The sequence below is a fragment of the Alligator sinensis genome, unplaced genomic scaffold (assembly GCF_000455745.1).
Source record: "Alligator sinensis unplaced genomic scaffold, ASM45574v1 scaffold1719_1, whole genome shotgun sequence".
Classification (NCBI taxonomy): domain Eukaryota; kingdom Metazoa; phylum Chordata; order Crocodylia; family Alligatoridae; genus Alligator; species Alligator sinensis.
Genome location: NW_005842507.1, coordinates 856,199 through 874,371, shown reverse-complemented (window position 1 = coordinate 874,371; position 18,173 = coordinate 856,199). Strand labels below are relative to the sequence as shown.

At 40.9% G+C, this 18,173-nt stretch overlaps 1 protein-coding gene across 6 annotated transcripts in view; it reads left to right on the top strand.

Annotated features, from left to right (window-relative positions):
* Positions 1–18,173, top strand: part of TMCO4 (transmembrane and coiled-coil domains 4) — a 67,851-nt gene that overhangs the window by 717 nt on the left and 48,961 nt on the right. For 4 of the 6 annotated variants that reach the window (XM_025213151.1, XM_025213150.1, XM_025213152.1 and 1 more), the window contains exons 1-4: positions 565–6,019; positions 7,991–8,165; positions 12,674–12,701; positions 14,904–15,036. In XM_025213151.1, coding sequence (XP_025068936.1) covers positions 5,808–6,019; positions 7,991–8,165; positions 12,674–12,701; positions 14,904–15,036 — 548 coding nt within the window. In that variant the 5' untranslated portion in view covers positions 565–5,807. Of the gene's footprint in view, positions 1–564; positions 6,020–7,990; positions 8,166–12,176; positions 12,473–12,673; positions 12,702–14,903; positions 15,037–18,173 lie in introns of those variants that run through there. The other 2 variants (XM_006031483.2, XM_025213154.1) reach the window with 2 other exon arrangements.

The window sequence follows — 18,173 nt, the reverse complement described above, 5'->3', positions numbered from 1 at the left end:
TGCTTGGACTTTTTGAAGGGCTGTCGGCAGGAGTCTTCTCAGGAGTCTCGGCTGCAGGTGTTTCTGGAGTCTTGTCCGCTTTCTTAAATAAAGCGTCCGAGGAAGTTTGGGCAGATGTTCTCCAGGGAGATGGGCGATGCAGCGAACTTGTTCGCTGGCGTGGCGTGGGCGTTGTAAAGTCGAAACTGACCTCGGCAAGTTGCAGCAGGGTGTCAATTTATGAACGTCCAAACGTTATAAGTCAAGGACTGCTGTATATAGCTCGATCTATCCAAGAAAGAGCTACGTTTTTTGTTGCCTTGGAAAACATAAGAAAAATTATATATATATATATATATATATAAGAAAGAGCTGTTTTTCGCATACCCAAAGCACTGACTTTAAGAATAATGCCAAAAATCATGAGAGTTGGCAGCACTGTGTCTAGTCCAACCCCTGCTCAAAGCAGGATCATCCCCATCTAGGTCATCCTAGACAAGGCTTTGTCTAGATGGGCCTTGCATCCACCACCTCTCTGGGCAGCCTGTTCCAGTGTTTTACTACCCTCTCAGTCAGAAAATTCCACCTAATATCTAACCTCAACTTCCCTTGCTGCAACTTGAGGCCATTGCTCCTTGTCCTGTCCTTTGCATGTGTGGCGTGTGCAAATGTTTGGTATACTTAGTCGGTTAATGGAGCGATACTTACTTTGCCCCTGTGCTGATCTAAATTTCTTGTGGCCTTGACCAGTTAGTGGCTTGAGACTTGGAGCGTGTGGCCTTTCAAAATGTATTGACCAATTAATTGTATGATACTTATTTTGCCAGTGTGGCTGGTCTTACGTTGCAGGTGTAGCCTCTCTACATTTATTGTGTGCTTGACTGGTTAATTGTGTGAGGCTTACTTTGCACGTACGACCAGTCTTACTTTCCACGTGTGGCCCACCTAAATGTATTGCGTGCTTAACCAGTTACTTGTGTCCTAGTTTGTGCATGTGGCTGGTCTTTTTTTGCACGTGTGGCCCATTTAAATGTATTGACGATTAACCAGTTTATGTTGCATGATGCTTGTGTGTGTGGCCAGTTTGCATTTATAATGCACTTAACCAGTCACTTGTTACTTTGCATGTGTGGCCTGTCTAAACTTACAGCGTGCTTAACCAGATAATTGTGTGACACTTACCTTGCACGTGTGGCCCTTCTTACTTGGCATGTGTGGCTGGTGTATAATGTATTGCACGACTAACTAGTCAATTGCTTAATATATGTAATGTTTAATGCGTAGCAGGGGCTTCAGATGAACCAAAGTTGATAGATAAACTATCATAAACCACCAGGCATCCCGTCTCCTTTGTAAGTCCCTCCTCAAATTAGCTTTTTCTCTCAGCCAGTTATTATTGGTTGCAAGTCCAGAGCCTTCCTTACTTCTCTACCCATCATGGAAGATACTGGGTTTGCAGTTTTTCTGAGCTGGGTTATATATGTCGCCTGTTTCCAAGCCAAAGAAGCTGTGTCCTGGCTTTTGCTTCTCTTTAAAATATTAACAAACAGGATATCTAAATCAATATTTACATTTGGGTGATTCACAAAGCTTAGTCAGAGTACCTGGAAAATGCTGTTATAAACAGCATAGCCCATGAGTAAATTAAATTGTGTTGCACTTAGATATGGAAGCCCTATTTTCTTTAATGTGGCTTCAAAGGTGACATTCTCTCATGCGCAGAGGAGGGCGTGCTCAGAGATGAAGCTAGAAACATGCAAATGGGCTTTTAATCCCAGAAGCAGTTTACCAAAGGATGTGATGACTTCTGACTCACCGGAAGTGTTTAAATCAAGGGTGCCTTTCTAAAATATCAGCTCTAGCTCAAACACAGCATTAGAGGCTTGATGGAGGATTTACAGGGTAGGGTTATGTGGCCTCTCATATAGTAGAGCAGATGATTAGGGTCCCTGTCACAACAATAAAATCTTGCTTAAAATGCCACTGAAATCCTGCTTGATCCGATATCCTGCTTGATCCTTATTTTGAGGTTTTACATTGGATTTAAGTAGCACATTAGTCCTATGCTGGCGCTTTCTTACTGTGAAAGAAAAAAAGGCCTGATCTCCACAGCCTTAAAGCCTAGAAACTTTTTTTTCCCCTTTTAAATGAAAGGTGGGGTTCTTATGCAGTTTCTAAGTTTCTGCTGCTGGGTCTTTAAGAAAAACTCAAAATATCATGAAACACAATCAATTTGTGTTAGTAGCACTCATCCTTCTAATGGACTACAAGCAAACCTGGCCAATCCCTTATGATGATGAATGGACACATTCCCTCCTCCATAGTCTAATTATGCATATCCTTTCTACTGATGATGCTTTTCCCCAGAACTTTGATTTCTGCATAATAAAACTTTAGGATTAAACTGAATACATTCAGCAAATCTTGCAAAAGCTAGATGACTTTTTTTTTTTTTTAACTGCTCTGTATTTCCAAATGACACAGACAGGAGGATCCTCAACCCTTGTTTCCCATTGAATGCACAGCACTGTAACAGGATTCTGTGTTGCTTTGAAATGAGTTGTGGCAACATATATCATCCACTCTAAAAATATGCTTTAGGAAACAAGCCTCATGTCTTCCATGATTTGTACAGCTATAAGGTTCTCAGCTTGCAACAATACTGATTGAGAGATACTACTGAGCCCTTTGGGAAGATACAAGACCGTCCATTTTCTCAGTCTGTTGCTTCGCTTAGTTTTTTTAGTCTCTTTTCTCAAAATAAAGGCTACACAATGCCTTTCTTTACATCAGCACAACAATCCAGCTGAAGTCAGCAAGATGGCTCAGGTGCAGTTGAGGTTTGCAAAGATTTCACCAACTTGGCTGCTTCATGGTTCTGAGCAATTATCATACATCAGGGCAAATATAATGTCATTATGCTTACAGTTGTTCTGCCACCTGAAGGAAGCATTCTTGTATTATACAGCTGTGGAGCTATAATGAAAGACAGGCCTTTTTAAATAGGCTTGCTGAAATTGCTGCATAAAATACATCACCTTCCAGCACTACAAAGGGCTTTGTATGAAAAAAATAAGAACTAGAAGTGATAAAAAAATCTTTCAATGTCAGCTCAGATCATGGAAATGCATTGGACTGTTCGGTCCCATTGCTGGAGACAGGAACGTGAATTCTTGTGTAGCCAGACAAAAATAACACCCTGCCTGTAGGACCGATTTTTTTTTTTCTCACTGGAGTCAGTGGGAAGGTGCTCTGGTTGAAAAGTTTCAGACTTGGCAGATGATTTTTAGAGGTACTGTGCTTAATCCCCTCTCAGTAAGCAGCAGGGTGGGCCCCTCTTTCCAGTAAGTTGATATATGGAGTTTGACTAAACCAGATTTTAATATTTGTGATACGGTATCAATGAAAATCCAACCCGTTTTTCTAGCTCCCTGTATAGACTTGGGCACCCCACTTTAGGGACCCATGTTGGAGAATATGGGCTATAATATTGCAAAGCTCAGGTTTCTAGAAGGGAGCTTAGGGCTTCTTACAACCTTAAAATCTTCTAACCTAAGGCTAGGTACGTGGTGCAAGAATCAGAACGGCGCCTTTCATGATCTGTTTGTTGAATTTTATTGAATAAATGTACATAAAAGACATTTGTTGTGGTTTCATTCCTACCGTTGCTTATATTGTTTCCAGTAGCAACAAATAAAGATTAGACTGCCTTGTTGACACATGAGTATCACAGGTTGTAAAAAAAGAGAAAACAAAGAACCAGAAGAAACATCCAGGAAAAAAAAGGCGCGATCTCTCTCTGGGAAGTAGGTGAAATAGTATGTATGATGCACTGAATCTCCTCTGGGAGGATCATTTGCTTGCTCCCAATGAATGCATTTGCGTCCCTGCTTTATACATTCAGGTAGCCGGGCTTCCAAATATCACCAGGCAGGAATGTGAAGAAAAGCACAAGCAAAGATGAGCAACAACCATCCTCTCCCCTCAGCTGCTGCAACGGGCAAAGTGATGGGATTTCCACTAGGGTTTTGTCTCTGGACCCTATTCAGTTGCAGTCTCTTTGTGTGACAATATTCTATAAATACAATTTTCCACATCCTTTTAGTATATGGAAGAAGAAGGAACTTGCAACCCTGCCATGTCAGATCCCTCTAGGTACCATCCTGCCTCTTAGAAGCTATCATTCTTAGGATTTTCTAAAATGTTCATCATCATCATATCTAAGAGCATCCTAAGAACTGAAGGTCCATATTACATTTCTAAGAACTGCTAGATGGGGCCTCAACTAGCCAAGGAGATCTTTTACCTCTCACCATAAGCAAGGGGATTTTTAAACTTGTGCACCTACTATAATAACATCACTATAATTGCTTCTGGCCTTTTGACTGAGATCGAGTGTAGACCTGGGCCTACACGTAGGATGCCTGCCAGTGGATTTGGGAGTATCTAAAGTCCCAGGTTGAAAGCCTGGGATGGAGGATGCTCTCTGGTTATGGAGCCATACATGGTATTTAAAACGAATGAGTTCTGCCTGCTCAGTCAGTATGGTTTTTGGAATGACTGAGTTCTGCCCATTCAATATGATCTGGAACTGATTTGGCTGATTTGATCTGGAACACAAAATAGATTTAAAAATATCTACTATAATAACAAGCTTCTCTGGAAGTAAGTATGCCAGTTGCCAAAGCCGGTGACAGGCTAATTACCCTGGCATTTTAAATATGAGGCTGTTTCAAGGGAGCAAACTGGCCAATAGTTTGGGGTCAGGATGTTGCCTCAGGGAGATGAATCTGTAAATTGGTGGTGTAAAATAGATTTTTTTGCCTCCAGCTGGAATTTGGAGCCCCATAGCAGATGGAGAGAGTGCCCGGGAAATATGAAAGACACATGACTGCTGGAATATGGCTTGTCACTGAGAAGATAAATGGCCAAAACTGGTGGAGCAGCACAATCTGAGGAAAGGAATTGGAGGCAAAGGGAGGTCCTTAACACTCTTGGAGTTCTGTAAAAAAAAAAATCTTTCACAGGCAATGGGTGGATCTAAGGACATGAGGCAACTACTCAGTTGGTCTAATAAAAGATATCGCATCTACCCAAAGAACCTTGCCTGCCGTAATTATGGTGCATTGTTTAGTACTTAATGCGCTGTAACGTGCATAACTGCAGATGAATTCTAGTGCGCATTAGCACGGTTTTTGCCAGTTTTACTAATGCGCAGTAGAATTACTCTACTGCGGTGTTAGCGTCTTGTGTAAATGCGCCCAGTGGTATGAAAGAAAGTGCTATGGGGAGTGGACAGGGAATGCAATGGAAGCCATGATGGGAGCTGTGAGCAGAGCAGAGGAAGCAGGGTATAAGAAATACTTTTAATCAGAGGCTGCTTCTGAGCTGAACTTGTCGTAAAATGCTGTTGGCAGCACAAGCAAAGGGGTGATTTGATTTTGAAGTTGAAGGGGACTGTTATTTCCCAGAATGCAATAACCTAGGCACTGTGACAGGTGGCAGGGCTTCTGTGCAGCATCTTAATTTCATGGTAAGTATGTGTGAAGCATATGCTGCTTTAGCTTAAAATGAGCCCCAAATCTTTGCAGCTTGAAGTGCATTTCTCATTTGCTGTGTAAAGTGTCAATAATTATCGTATTATGGGAACACTTGAGAACTGTTGACAGTGAAGACAAGGTGAGGCCTGATACCTCCTCTTAAGTATATGTTTTGATCACAATCTCAAGCACACAAGGCTGACCTCGACACACTCAATCAAGTCTACAGCCAGGAAGTGTGATCACCAAGAAAGAAAATCCACATGTCACTTTTCTCACCCATTTCCAATGGTTTTTCTTTATTTGAAATCACAGGTAAGAATGGCTGCAGAACAGAAGCGGAGCAGATGGGCTTGGAAAGAAAACGCTGCAGCTGAACAGGGAGCTGACAAAGAGCCATGTGATCTTGTGGGCAAACAGTTGGGGGAACCAGGAAGGTTTGCATATGCAGCCCTCTGCGGGGTATCCCTGGCTTACTTGTTTCCTGAAAAAGAGCAAAGGTAAATATATTTTGTAACAGAAAGAAAGAAAGGTGATGGAGGCAGTAGCTCAGAGAGATTCTGTTGTCAGATGAAAGCTGTGCACAGGGTAGATTAGGTTAGATAGAAAAGAGTGCTAAGTAGGTACTACTGGCTGCCAGGAGCTCTGTTCCTAACAGCCAAGTAGAAAGCCCTTAGTTTATGACATAGTCCATAGATTATGACATAATTATAGGTTTGGGGTCTCATCCTTTCACATACTCAACTTAATGGGAGCTGAGAGCCTTAACAGGACCAGGTTCTTTTTCAAGTATATCCCTGAATATGGAAAGGTCCCAACCTTCAGCCCCTCTGATCCCTTCGAAAAACTTTGTGAGCTTTCCTCAGTGAAATCTTAGAAGAATTTGCACTGCCTAAGATGATGGTGGCCTGCACTTTACCTTGGTGCTGCAAAATGCCTGTGGGCATTTTGGAAACGGAGAAAATATATTTTATTTGGAGAAGACAGTAGGTACAATTTTTAAAAGTGCCTAAGTGACTTAGATCCCTCTCTTTTTTTCAGAAGCAACTCCAAGCTTGTCTATATGAGGAAATTTAAAGCTCAGCTGTTCACAATGTTACCACTCTGCTTATAACAAAATAACTACAATCCTGGACACTTTTATACTGGAATCCACCTAGGGAGTGATTCCTGTATGCTTGTAGCTCTAAAACTTTAGCGGTATAGTAATCCTTGCTGTACTTAATTACACTTAAACGCCTAAGTACACAAATCCCCTTTGAAAAGGGACCTAAGCCTTTCAGTCACCTGGACACTTTGTAAAATTTTACTCTTCCTTTTTACTGCCTCAAATATAACTCATATAACTCCAAATAAACATGGAAACAGATCTTCCTTTTGTCTCTTAACTGTCAGGCTTCTTCCAGTGGCTCCCTTAGATTCTGGATCAGAAGAGTGGAGATTGCATTCTGCTGATAAAGAAAGAAGAGAGTAGATATTTACCCTCTGAATATGCCAACTAACTCCCATTAGTATTAATGAAAAGTGTAGACACGAGGGGAAAATGCATCCTAAAACATTAATGTAGAGCCTGCAGGACTGACGCATTTCTCTAAATTAAATGCCTAGACAACAGCCAGTTCTATCAGGAAAGAAAATAAAGCTGTTGACCTATATTTTCAGCTTTTTTAAGCCTGTGTGATTTCCTGTATGATTTTTCACAGTCAGAATCTGTTTTGAAATGCAGTGGTATTATTCTTATCAGTCTTGTGCTTCTGTAGCCCTTTGGAGCACCAGAGAGATGCACAGTCTAAGAGACTGATGTTTGGTATTTTATTTGCGGGGGGGTTTCTTAACTGCATTGACTTTATTTTACATCTAAAATTTCCTTCTGCTTTAGTTGAAATCAAGTCCCTTAGCACTCCAGATGTCAGACTGCATGCCGGCCCTCCCAAACTGTTTTGTTGCCTACATGTGAGGCTGGAAGAAATCCCACATTTTGCTGAGTTTTTGTCATTTCACTCTTGTGTGAATAACAGTTGATCATCAAAGGGAAGCCTGTTTAAAGGCCAAGAAGGAAAAACAATGAAGAGATTTAGTGTTTTACGTACCTTAAACTAAACCTTAAACCTCATCGTTTCCTTGTGAAGCAGCCAAGCATTGATTCCCTAGTTTGACTGGGGAAACAGAGGCACAGAAAGTGCATCTTAAGTAGCATCATAAGCAACATGGTCAGGCAATGAAAGAGCAAGAGTGCTGACTTGTAAACAGCGATTTGAATCTATATCACTTAAGATACCTGAGACATTTTTTACACTGCCAGAAAGATTTCTTTCTGCATTCTTATAGTAACTGCAGCAGGAAGCCCAAGCTGAGAGCATTCCTTGAATACATTTTAATTAGCATTTTAGCTCCTGCCTTCTTAAGTGAAGGTGACTTAAGGAAAAGGAGATTACAAGTGTGTGCATCATTTTGCTTGTGTTCTCCTGCAGCTCCTTTAGAAAGAAGCTTGTGGAGGGCTTGGTGAAATGGCTTGAGTTGTCAGAAACCGTCCTGCCTGCCATGACAGCCTTTGCCAGTGGTTTGGGAGGTGAGGGGACAGAAACATTTGCTGAGATTTTACTGAAGGATCCTGTTCTGAAAAACAAACCAGTCATCATTACCCAAGTAAGTTCATCTCTTCCTCTCTTCTAGTTGGTTTCTCTCTAAAGGACTTGTCAGACATGACAGTGTGTTGGTTAAGTTCTGTTTCTGTGGAATGGGGAATAGAAGTGGGATTTACAATATGCAGTGAAAATATCAGGTTACATTCTGTATAGAAATACTGATCCATCCTTCCATCTTTCCCCAACATACGTGAGTGATAGATACCTACCTAGGTAGACTCCATTGAACAGGTAGTGCACAGACCCCTTTATCTTGTGTGCTGCAGAATACTGCCTGTACAACCCATGAGCAGCAAGAACTAGTTACCTTTTTTCACTCGTACTGCACCACTGTTGTGCTATTATCCCTCATCCATATTACAATAGATTCCAAGAAACAGCAACATGTTACGGGTGAGTCTCATTTTTACTAAGACCCTCTTACACCACTGGCAGCGTAAAGGATTTTAATATAAATGGAAATCAGGCCCAGTGAATGTATTAAAATAGTAAGCAGAACTGTCTTTTAAAGCAAAGGAATCCAGTTATGATCCTCTCCATAAGCTGGTCTTGGCCAGAAGCAAATAGTCTGCGAGCATGAGTGTTCCTGAATTTAATTTCATTTGTTATAAAAGTTGGAACAAAGTAATAGTGAGACTAACCTAGTCTAGAATGTTCTGTGTCGTAGGCCAGAAGTAAAGGTAAAAGAACCAGCAGGGTTTGGGGTAAGAGTCACCTGTGTTGCCAAGCCTTGGCAATCAAAGAGAAATCTCTTCATCTGTTTTTGCATCATATCAGGTAGCATTCCTTGATTGAGGCCAGGTAAAGACATTACATTTTTACCAGTTTATACCTGGAACAGAACAGAAGTTCGGCACACAAAACCGGTCTGTACCCAGAACAGAACAGAAGTTTAGCACAATTGGACTCGTTTAAAAATGGGAGAAACCACGGAGTCTAAGATTTCCCCCCCTTCCCCGCCCCCCATCAAAGGGCAAACATGTGTTTTGTTCACTACCGATCTAAACTACGCTGCTTACAGAAAACCATGCAACTTAGATTGATTCTACCTTGGACTTTTTGAATGTTTGTACCTAGCCCCTGAAAGTCCTCAATGGTAGAGTAGCTAACATGACCACTGGTTATCAAACACTGTTGCTGTAAATCCAACCCAAAAAAAGTGGCAAGAAATCTCTGCTAGGCAGAAGGGAAGGGAAACTTCCATATTGAGCAGTAGTTATAAAACTCTGTTACTGCTTCTGAACACTGGGTTCCTCTGCTCAGTCTAATTATCATATATTTCTGAGTTGAGATTCCCAGTCCTCTCATATCTTCCCTCCAGTCCATGAATCTAAAAGGAAAGAGGCTGATTTTTACCAGTTGGTTTATCATTCTCCCCATCTTCTTGGTGTGTCTTGAGAATGTGTTGATTGATCGTAGACACAAGGATTATGGGTGTTTTACATTTTCAGACAACTAATGCCAATGCATTTTGGTAAACTGAATCCTTTACTTGCAGTTAAGTACAGCAAAAAGGCAACAGAGATGGTATGAAAAGGCATTGCTTTCCATCTGTATCAAAGCTCAGTTTAAATAGATGTTCAGTGAAAACCAATAACCTTTCACTTGGAGAGGATTTTGTAGGCTTAAGGTTTTTACTTGTTAGTAAATGTTTCAGGGAGCAAATTGTTAAAGGAACCCTGGAAAAGGGAAAAATTGGGCTTATGCCCTCCATTTTGTCTTATTAGTGTATAAAGAAAGGCTGAAAGGTAATTACTTTTTGGAGCTTTTTTGGTTTAGAAGTATCTAGAAAGTCTGTTTTTCCCTGTTTTGCAAGAGGCTTCCTTGGAGGACGTTGAAAGCGGATTGATAAATTTTATATCAAAACAGCTTCTCTCCCAGCTGCTTTTGGAGTTGTGGGTTATACATCTCAACAGAAAATAAGCAGAATACAAAGAGCCTGGAAAAAAAATAATTTCTCCTTCACAGTCAGGTTTTACAGTTTTGTATGTGTGATGATATCATAACTAAAGATCTAGTATTTTGTCCATAAAGTTTTCAGAAAAAAGAGGACCTGACTTTCTAAAGTGAAAAACAAATAGTTGTAAAAAAGAAGCATTCTTTTTTTAACTATGTTTTGTGCCCACTTCATACATCATAAAGAAGCAAAGAACGGCACAAAAACAATTTGTCTTTTGTAGGTCACCTTAACCAAACTGCTGCTGAGACAAGAGGGAGGGGGAGAGAACAGACTGTTATTTGTGATCTCAACTAATCAAAATTGGTTTTGTTCTAGGCGACAACACACAACAGTGTAGTTCAAAGCCTAGATTACAGTTAGACACATTTGTGCACCCTTATAATATCTGGTATAAACAGACATTAGCTGTAGTTTGTCACTCTGTCATTCAGAAGATTTTTCACCTACTTCTCTTGCTATTGAAATACACTTAACTCATCTAAAGAATAAGGAGTGCCTGAAGTAAGGCTCCAAGTCAATATATAGAAATGGATTGACTCAAACAAAGCTGAGCCCCCCACCTGTCCCATTAAAAGCACTTTTGCCAACTTAATGATCTTCCTATCCAAGGCAAACATGTTAGAGATTATGTCCCAAGCAATGGCTAGCCACAGGTGCTGCCCAGGTGCTTCTCTTTTCTGGGTCAGTTACTTCTGCTTAGCAATGGTGATGGATAACAATGATGGTCATTCACTTAAATTACCTGTACAGACATAGAAGTAGATCTAAAGGTGCTGGCCTGTTCTTCCTGGAAAAAACCTTTTTCTCCAGATCTGTTTCTTCCTGTGTAGAGATTATGGGCTAGATCATGGGTGGCCCAACCTACAGCACGTGCGCCACAAGTGACATAGACAGAAATCGTGTGTGGGACTAGCAGATCAGGAAGGGGAGCAGAAAGCAGAGCAGGGTAGAGGAAGCGGTTTGGAGTGGGACTTGGGGAAACAGGGCTTAATTTATGGCATGCCTGCCCAAAAGAATGGCCCCTACTGGGTTAGATCCACAAAAAAGTCCTGAGTCCAGTCAGTCAGCCTGCTCTGTAAATGCCTATTAGCTATGGCCCATGGGTGAGGTGGAGAAATGACTAGTTTCTCAATCAAGACAATTTAAACAAGAGCTGGGTATCTAGCCACTCAGTGCTGTCAGGATTTAGGTGGTTATAGGCATGCCCAGAAGCAGATTTTAAGATGCCTAAAGAACTTTACATGTTAAAACATAGGTGCCAGTGAACTGTAGCTGCCTCCTATGTTATGCAACAGCAGGGTGGAGGTTTTAAGGATCTGAATGCTGTAGAGGTTCCTGATGTAAAGCACTGGGGTCCCTTCTTGGACACAGCTCTGTGTAACTAATTCACACATCTGTATAACAGAACAACGCCTGCCAGTCTTCAAACGATAGTGCAGAGTCCAGGGAATTACGGAAAGCATCTATATTTTTCTCCTCCTGCATTACCAGTTGGCTAAAAGCAGCTCATTCCTCACTCCAGATTCCCCAGAGTCCGTCACAGAAAAAAACACTGGATGAGTTTCTAGGATAATAATTATGTTTAGGGATTAGGGGACTAATAAGCTCCCTGGCAGCATCCTGGTTCTTTGGCTGTTCTCTTCATTTTCAAAAAAGATCAGGATTTCCCCATAATATGCAGGTGTCTGGCATTTCTTTTATAATTCTTTTCTTGGATGTGGGAAAAATACATAAAGATGGAATCAGTGCTCTATGCGGTGATTGCATACAGTGCTTACTTGTTAAGTGATTGTACAAGAGAAGAACATGGGAATACCAGTATTTTGTCCTTTGTTAGTACTCTCTCTCTGAATAATGGATGAGCTCTTTATAATAGAATTAATCCTCACAAGTCATGCATTATATGGGTCAATATTATCATCCCCATTTTTCAGATGGAGAAAGTGAGGTACAGAGAAATTTAAGTCCAGAAATCTTTAGAGACAGGTTCCCATATTTTTTCTTTCGTGTGTTAGTCTGAAACACCCCAGGGCCATTTTCTTTTGCTTTCAGCTAACATTCCTGTCTGCTTAGGACATTTGAAAACAGAGGGCAAGGTGCCTCAAGCTGTGCAGCAAAGCCATGGAGATCGCTTCAAAATCTGGACGTGAATAAGTCCACCAGCGTTGCATAGCATGTCTGTGGTAGAAATAGGGACAGGACTCACATCTCTAAACTTGGAAGTCCTGTATAATTGATTGATGCAGCCTGCTGGCTGTACGATCATGTGTGATACAAGTACATGCTGCAGCAGTAAACTGTTCTACCACGTCCCACTTGACCGTTTCTGCCCACGTTGGTATAGCTGGGTAAGGATAATTTGGTGTTTGAAGTTTCTGGCTCTGATCTATACTGTACTGGAATGATCCATAATGATGTCCACTGTGCATACCTGCCATACAGTGATTAGTGAATTGTGCATCTATAGACTTTCTGCTTCACAATTCTATTTAAGATACTTAAGTAAAATGTCATCGTGTAAACCTTTTTTCTTTCATTTTTACTTTCAGGATCTTTTGTCCTTCTCTCTAAAGGATGGTAAGTTTCTTATCATTTTTCTTCTTTTTAAATGAGTTTTATGTAGCCTACTTCACATAACAGACTTTAAAAATATCTCAGATTGTAAAGGCTGTGTATATTAAATTAACCATTTATCTTTTAACATCAGCATCACGCTGTTTTCTTACTTATAGTTCCAGAGAACCAACTTCTGTTCTGTAATATAAATGAGTAATAATAACCTCCCGTTAACATCTTAGTGAATGTCCTGCCTTGTTAATCTCATGAGTTCTCCTTCACCTCTGACCATCTGTTTGCCATTGCTTGACATACAATGCATCAGACAGTGAAAGTGTTCTGTAACTAAATAATTAAATTGGAGGTTTTTTTCAACGAGGCTTATGGGAATTAGGTACCCAGTCCCTACTGAAAGTCCTTTAAGTCTTTTGAAAATCTCATCATAACATACTCAAATTCTGCAAATTGTTCTAAGTCCTGGCTAAATTGGAGTTACATGCAGCAAATGAGTTCTCAAGTCTCCTGTAAAACCAGTACTTAATAAGATATAGATTTTATTTTTGTTTAAAGTGAACATTTTGCTTAAAAATCCCAGGGTGTAAATCAAAATAGTCTAAGATTATTAGTGAAACGACTCATGAGATCTTTATTACAGAAGGCAACCATTATCAAATTGTTGGTTGTACTTTGCAAAGGTTGGTCTTCAACACGTTTGCACAGGACAGCAGTTAGCTGGCTAGCATTAAGCCTATTTCACACCAGAATAGAGTGGTCTCCTTCTTTGGCTCTGTCGTTTTATATTCATGGAAAGCTCAAAAATCAGCAGCTCTGACAGTGGAATTTACCACATCACCCAGGAATAAAAAAGAACATCCTTATGCCATTGTCTCTCATATTCATTTATATCCATATTGGGAGAGAAGAAACCAAGATGTAGGTGGATCTGTAGGTGGACTGAGGGGGCGGATGATCTAGTGGTTAGCTCTAGAGTAGAAAATGAAAGCCCTGTGTTCATTTTCATTGCCCTGCCAACCAACTTGCTGTGTGAACGTGGGTTTCTTTATGCTTCACTTCTTCAGCTATGAAATCGGTGTAATATACCCTTTCTCGGATGGTTGTTGTTAGGGTAAACACTCTAAAGATCATGAAACACTTGGATACTAAGGTAACGAGGAACAGAAGTACCTAATCTGGATAGCACTTCACAGGCAGCTGGCAACCAATCTATCTTGATCAGCCCTCTGGAGCATAGTTTCCAGACATTTCAGGCTGGCATACTATGCCAGCCCTTAAAATGCAACTCCATCTTTCACTCTGGAGAGCATGCTGAATACTGTACAGGAGACTTCCATCAACACGAAGCAGATGCTGGAGAAAGATGTACTGGAAAAGAAGCAGACCTGTCAGAAAGTGTTTGCAATCTCATACGTTTCAAATGTCTCTTTCCTTTTGCATTTCTGCTTTCTAATCCCAGAGTAATTATTTTTCTTATTGCATGTTGTCAGAGCATATTGTCCATCAGTGCAAACAGTGAAGAATAAATACAAACAGCTCTCAGCAGCGTAGGTAGACTGAACCTACCCCGTAACTTTTTATTAGTATTTTTAATCTCAGGTGTCCTTGTCGTAACCAGTGAGAGGAATTAAATTTATGTATATGTTTGGAGATGTGTTTAGACAGGGTAATACGTATTACATTGTCACTGAGTTGACTGGAGCTGCCGTATTTTCTGTGTGAATCTGTTCTACTTTGCTTTGAGCACTGGGCTTGCTGCTGCAGCTCCCTATTGAGTGAAGACCCTCTTCTCCCACAGTTATCAGTGCCCCTTCCCCGTTGTAGGGACCTGTCAGCACTCCTGCAGTAGGAGACGTGGAGATCTTTTCTTGGCTAGGTAGGCACTTGTTATGGAGTGTCACTGCTGAGGGTGTCTGTGCAAAAGGATTACTTCATTATGAGATCATTTGAGTACACACAGGGCCTGATCCTCAGCAAGTATAAGTCAATCCAGATCCATTGCCTTCAATTAAGTATTATAATTATAAGACTGTACTTCTCCATTTATTAGCTGATTGCCCAAATCCATAGATACCTGATCATGACCTGAAGGAACAAACTATGCTCTCTCAGTATGTACCTCAGTCACCAGGCAGAACAGAAGGCAGCATTCCCCATTTGATCTGGTATGATGAATATAACGATTCCTTATATTTCCATCTGTTTAAGGTTACTATGACGCTCGAACACGAGTGTTGATCAGTCACATCAGTTGGCTGCTGAGGATCCCCCTGGAGGAGCTGGAAGTCTTGGAGGAGTCCTTACTTGAAAGCCTAAAAGCACAAAAAGAAGAAGAATCAGAGTAAGAGCATTTGTAACAGAGCTTTGAAATAGAGCTGTGCATTCAAAACCACCAATAGGAACTTTAGTATTCATCATCTTCGTTCTAATCCAGACTTTCGTACTATTTCCCACTCTTGTTCCCTCCCTATTTCCCTCCCTTTGTTAGGCATTTATGACTTGACTATCAGATGTGCCAAGCCCTTATAGGTCTTGCTGACTTCAACAGGGACAGTGAATACTCTGTACTCCAAGAGCCACTAATTAAAGCACCCGCAGCATCACATGTATTCAGCGTCCCATGCTTCAAAATGGTGGCGAGGGCACTTTAACTAAAGCTCATTCGACATGCGGCACGTATATAGGTGCCCTGAAGGTCTCGTCATAGAAACCTCAACCTGCATGATGGTGAAGGCTCTTCAGTACTTCACAAGATTAGTCCGTTTACTTCTCTACTTTGGTTTCCCCATCTGTAGGATGTAAACAATGAGACGATGATTTTACAAGGATTAACTGTGGTCCAGATACTTTGCAGTAGTTGGAGCTTGAACCGGATTTACACAAAACATAATTTGGCCCTATGCTGATAAAGCACAGTGTTCATGAAGACCATGAGTTAGATTCTGCTCTCCTTTGTAGCACTTCTACTAATAGCTTTGATTATTTCTGATGGACTTTTCTCACTAGTAAGGTATAAACAGCACAAGGAAAGGTGAGGGAATCAAGCTGTAAAATACATATCAATGATGATTGTTCAGTCTTCTCCTAATCCCTATCCCCATGCCTGTCAGTATTTATATTACTATAAATTCAGATCCTCAGCTGGTGACTTTCATGGAATAAACCTAACTTGCCTTAGCAAAAAATGTATGGCCAAACTTTCAGGGGTATTTAGGCATTTCAAGACACAGAGAGGCACCCATATACCGTTGAAAATGTAATTCATTCTTATTTAATTTTTTTTCCCGATAACAACAATCTTCCCATGTGAAGCCACCAAAACATTAGCAGCTGTGGGCCATGAAATACTGGGAATAGACTGCACTGTACTTTGTTATCATGCCCATGAGCATATGAAGGCTCAGCAGTATGGGAAGTGGGAAGTATGTTCTTCAAAGACTTGCAGGATATCCCCATTGTACTTCTATCTGTAAACTCAACAAACAGGTGATTAGTTTAATCTAACTGAGTGCTAATAAACACATTAATCAGTATGTCTGACGCAGCATGTTTCAGATGTTGCCATGTGTTCTCTGATTTGCTGCTGGCAGTTATTTCTCATTAATGACTTTATTGTAAAAAACAAAAGGTCACACTAATATCAAAGGTTGTGGATGGCAGAGCAGGACGTGTTTTTAACTGTAACAGAGAGCAAGGGTCAGTATTGATAGAATTTTTTTGTACCATATTTGGTAGAAAGGGACTCAGTCCAAGACGGCAATGTGCGTGAATGCACGTAATGAGGGTGAAGAGTAGGGTGATACAATAATAGCTTCTTGTTTGGACTGGGGCTCAGCTCCTGGGGCTTGGTTATAAGAGGAACCATAAACCAATCCAGTGGGTATTGCAGCTGTTCAGCACCAGAAGTGCTAAAATATTGACTGCAGAAACGCATTGTATACACTAGAAGCTTTGCTTCCAACCTCCCCATGTCCCAAGAGCTAGAAAATACATCTTAAAGAAAGTAAATCTTGGGACATTCCCAGCAAGGTAGGATTTTGGCAGTTTCTGCCTATGTTTTAGGTAGAGATTGGTTAGGAAGAGATGATTTACTTCTGTCTGTACTGATGCAGATGCTCTTGGTCTTTTATGGGGACAGATTTTCAGCAGCAGCATTCCCAGTGTGTAAAATAATGTTATCAGTGATATGGGTCTGTATATACTCCCTCTTGAGAAAATACAACAGGCTACATCAACTGCCTGCGAAAATCAGCTTGTTTTTCTTTTCTTCATTGGAGAGCAAACTATAATTTTGCCTATAAAATCCTCCTGAGTACAGTTTATGGTTCAATGAAAATAACTGTAAATCATAGTTGCTGAGGATACAGAAGGAAAATAGTCAGTTAATTACCCTAGTGAAAACAAAACCACCTTGTAACAAAGCCGTAAACGTAAGAGTCTACGCTACTGGAAAGGCAGGGTCTGATACCACAACTATAGAGAGTTTCGAAGGCAGTTAACGCCAGTTTAAACCAGCCTGCAATAAAGCATAAAAGTTCGGCTAGGGAGAAGATGGAAACCCCAAATAAAATTGTATTTGGGGCTTCCATCTTCTCCCCAGCAGAACTTTATTTGCAATTTTTTGGTTTGATCAACTGCACCCAAAAGGCAGCAATTTGGCAAGAGGTTCATTGGATGACTGTCAAATCCGCTAAGTGAGGTAGAGCAGCATTGTCTGATATTCATGGACATGAACTGGTTGTGAGAAGAGCTCTGCTGTTCTCCAGACTCGGTCACTGACGTACTGTGGAAACTGCTGTACGTTGGTGTCCCCATCTCTAAAACAAGAGGCACCCTACTCTTCACCCTCATTACATGCATTCGCACACATCACTGTCTTGGACTGTCTCTTTCTACCAGACATAGTACAAAAATATTCTATCAATCCTGACCCTTGATCCTTGACTCACCCTTGTAAAGCTTTGAGATCCCACATGCTGACACACATTAGAATGCTTATGAGCTCTTTGGGATAGGTATCTCCTTTTAAATCTCTTTTACAGCACACGACTTTAGTCTCTATTTGGGGCTCCTAGGTGTTACCACAGTACAAATAACACATTTGAACAGCTGGGTTTTGCTTATTGATTTGTAATGAAGCATCAGTGATCACTGGAAAACCCAAGTGTTTGTCACATTTGTGGTATTCTAAGGCCGAGGTGACAGAAAGCTGAGGGGCAGGAGCTGTGATGCAGAATAGCAGGATACTAAATACTGGCAAGCCATGCAGGAGCACTGAGACTCCATCAGCACTTGTTTAAGGGCTTCCTGGAGCAATATCTTCAGAAGATAGATGAATAGATCTGTGCGCAAAAGAATGCCAGCAGTTGGGTGCATAAATTGAATACAGAAGACTAGTAAGGGGAAAGCATCATCAGGGGGTGGGCGAGCCAAAGCACCCATGGGGAAAACCGGGAGCAAAGGTCATAAATTCCTAGA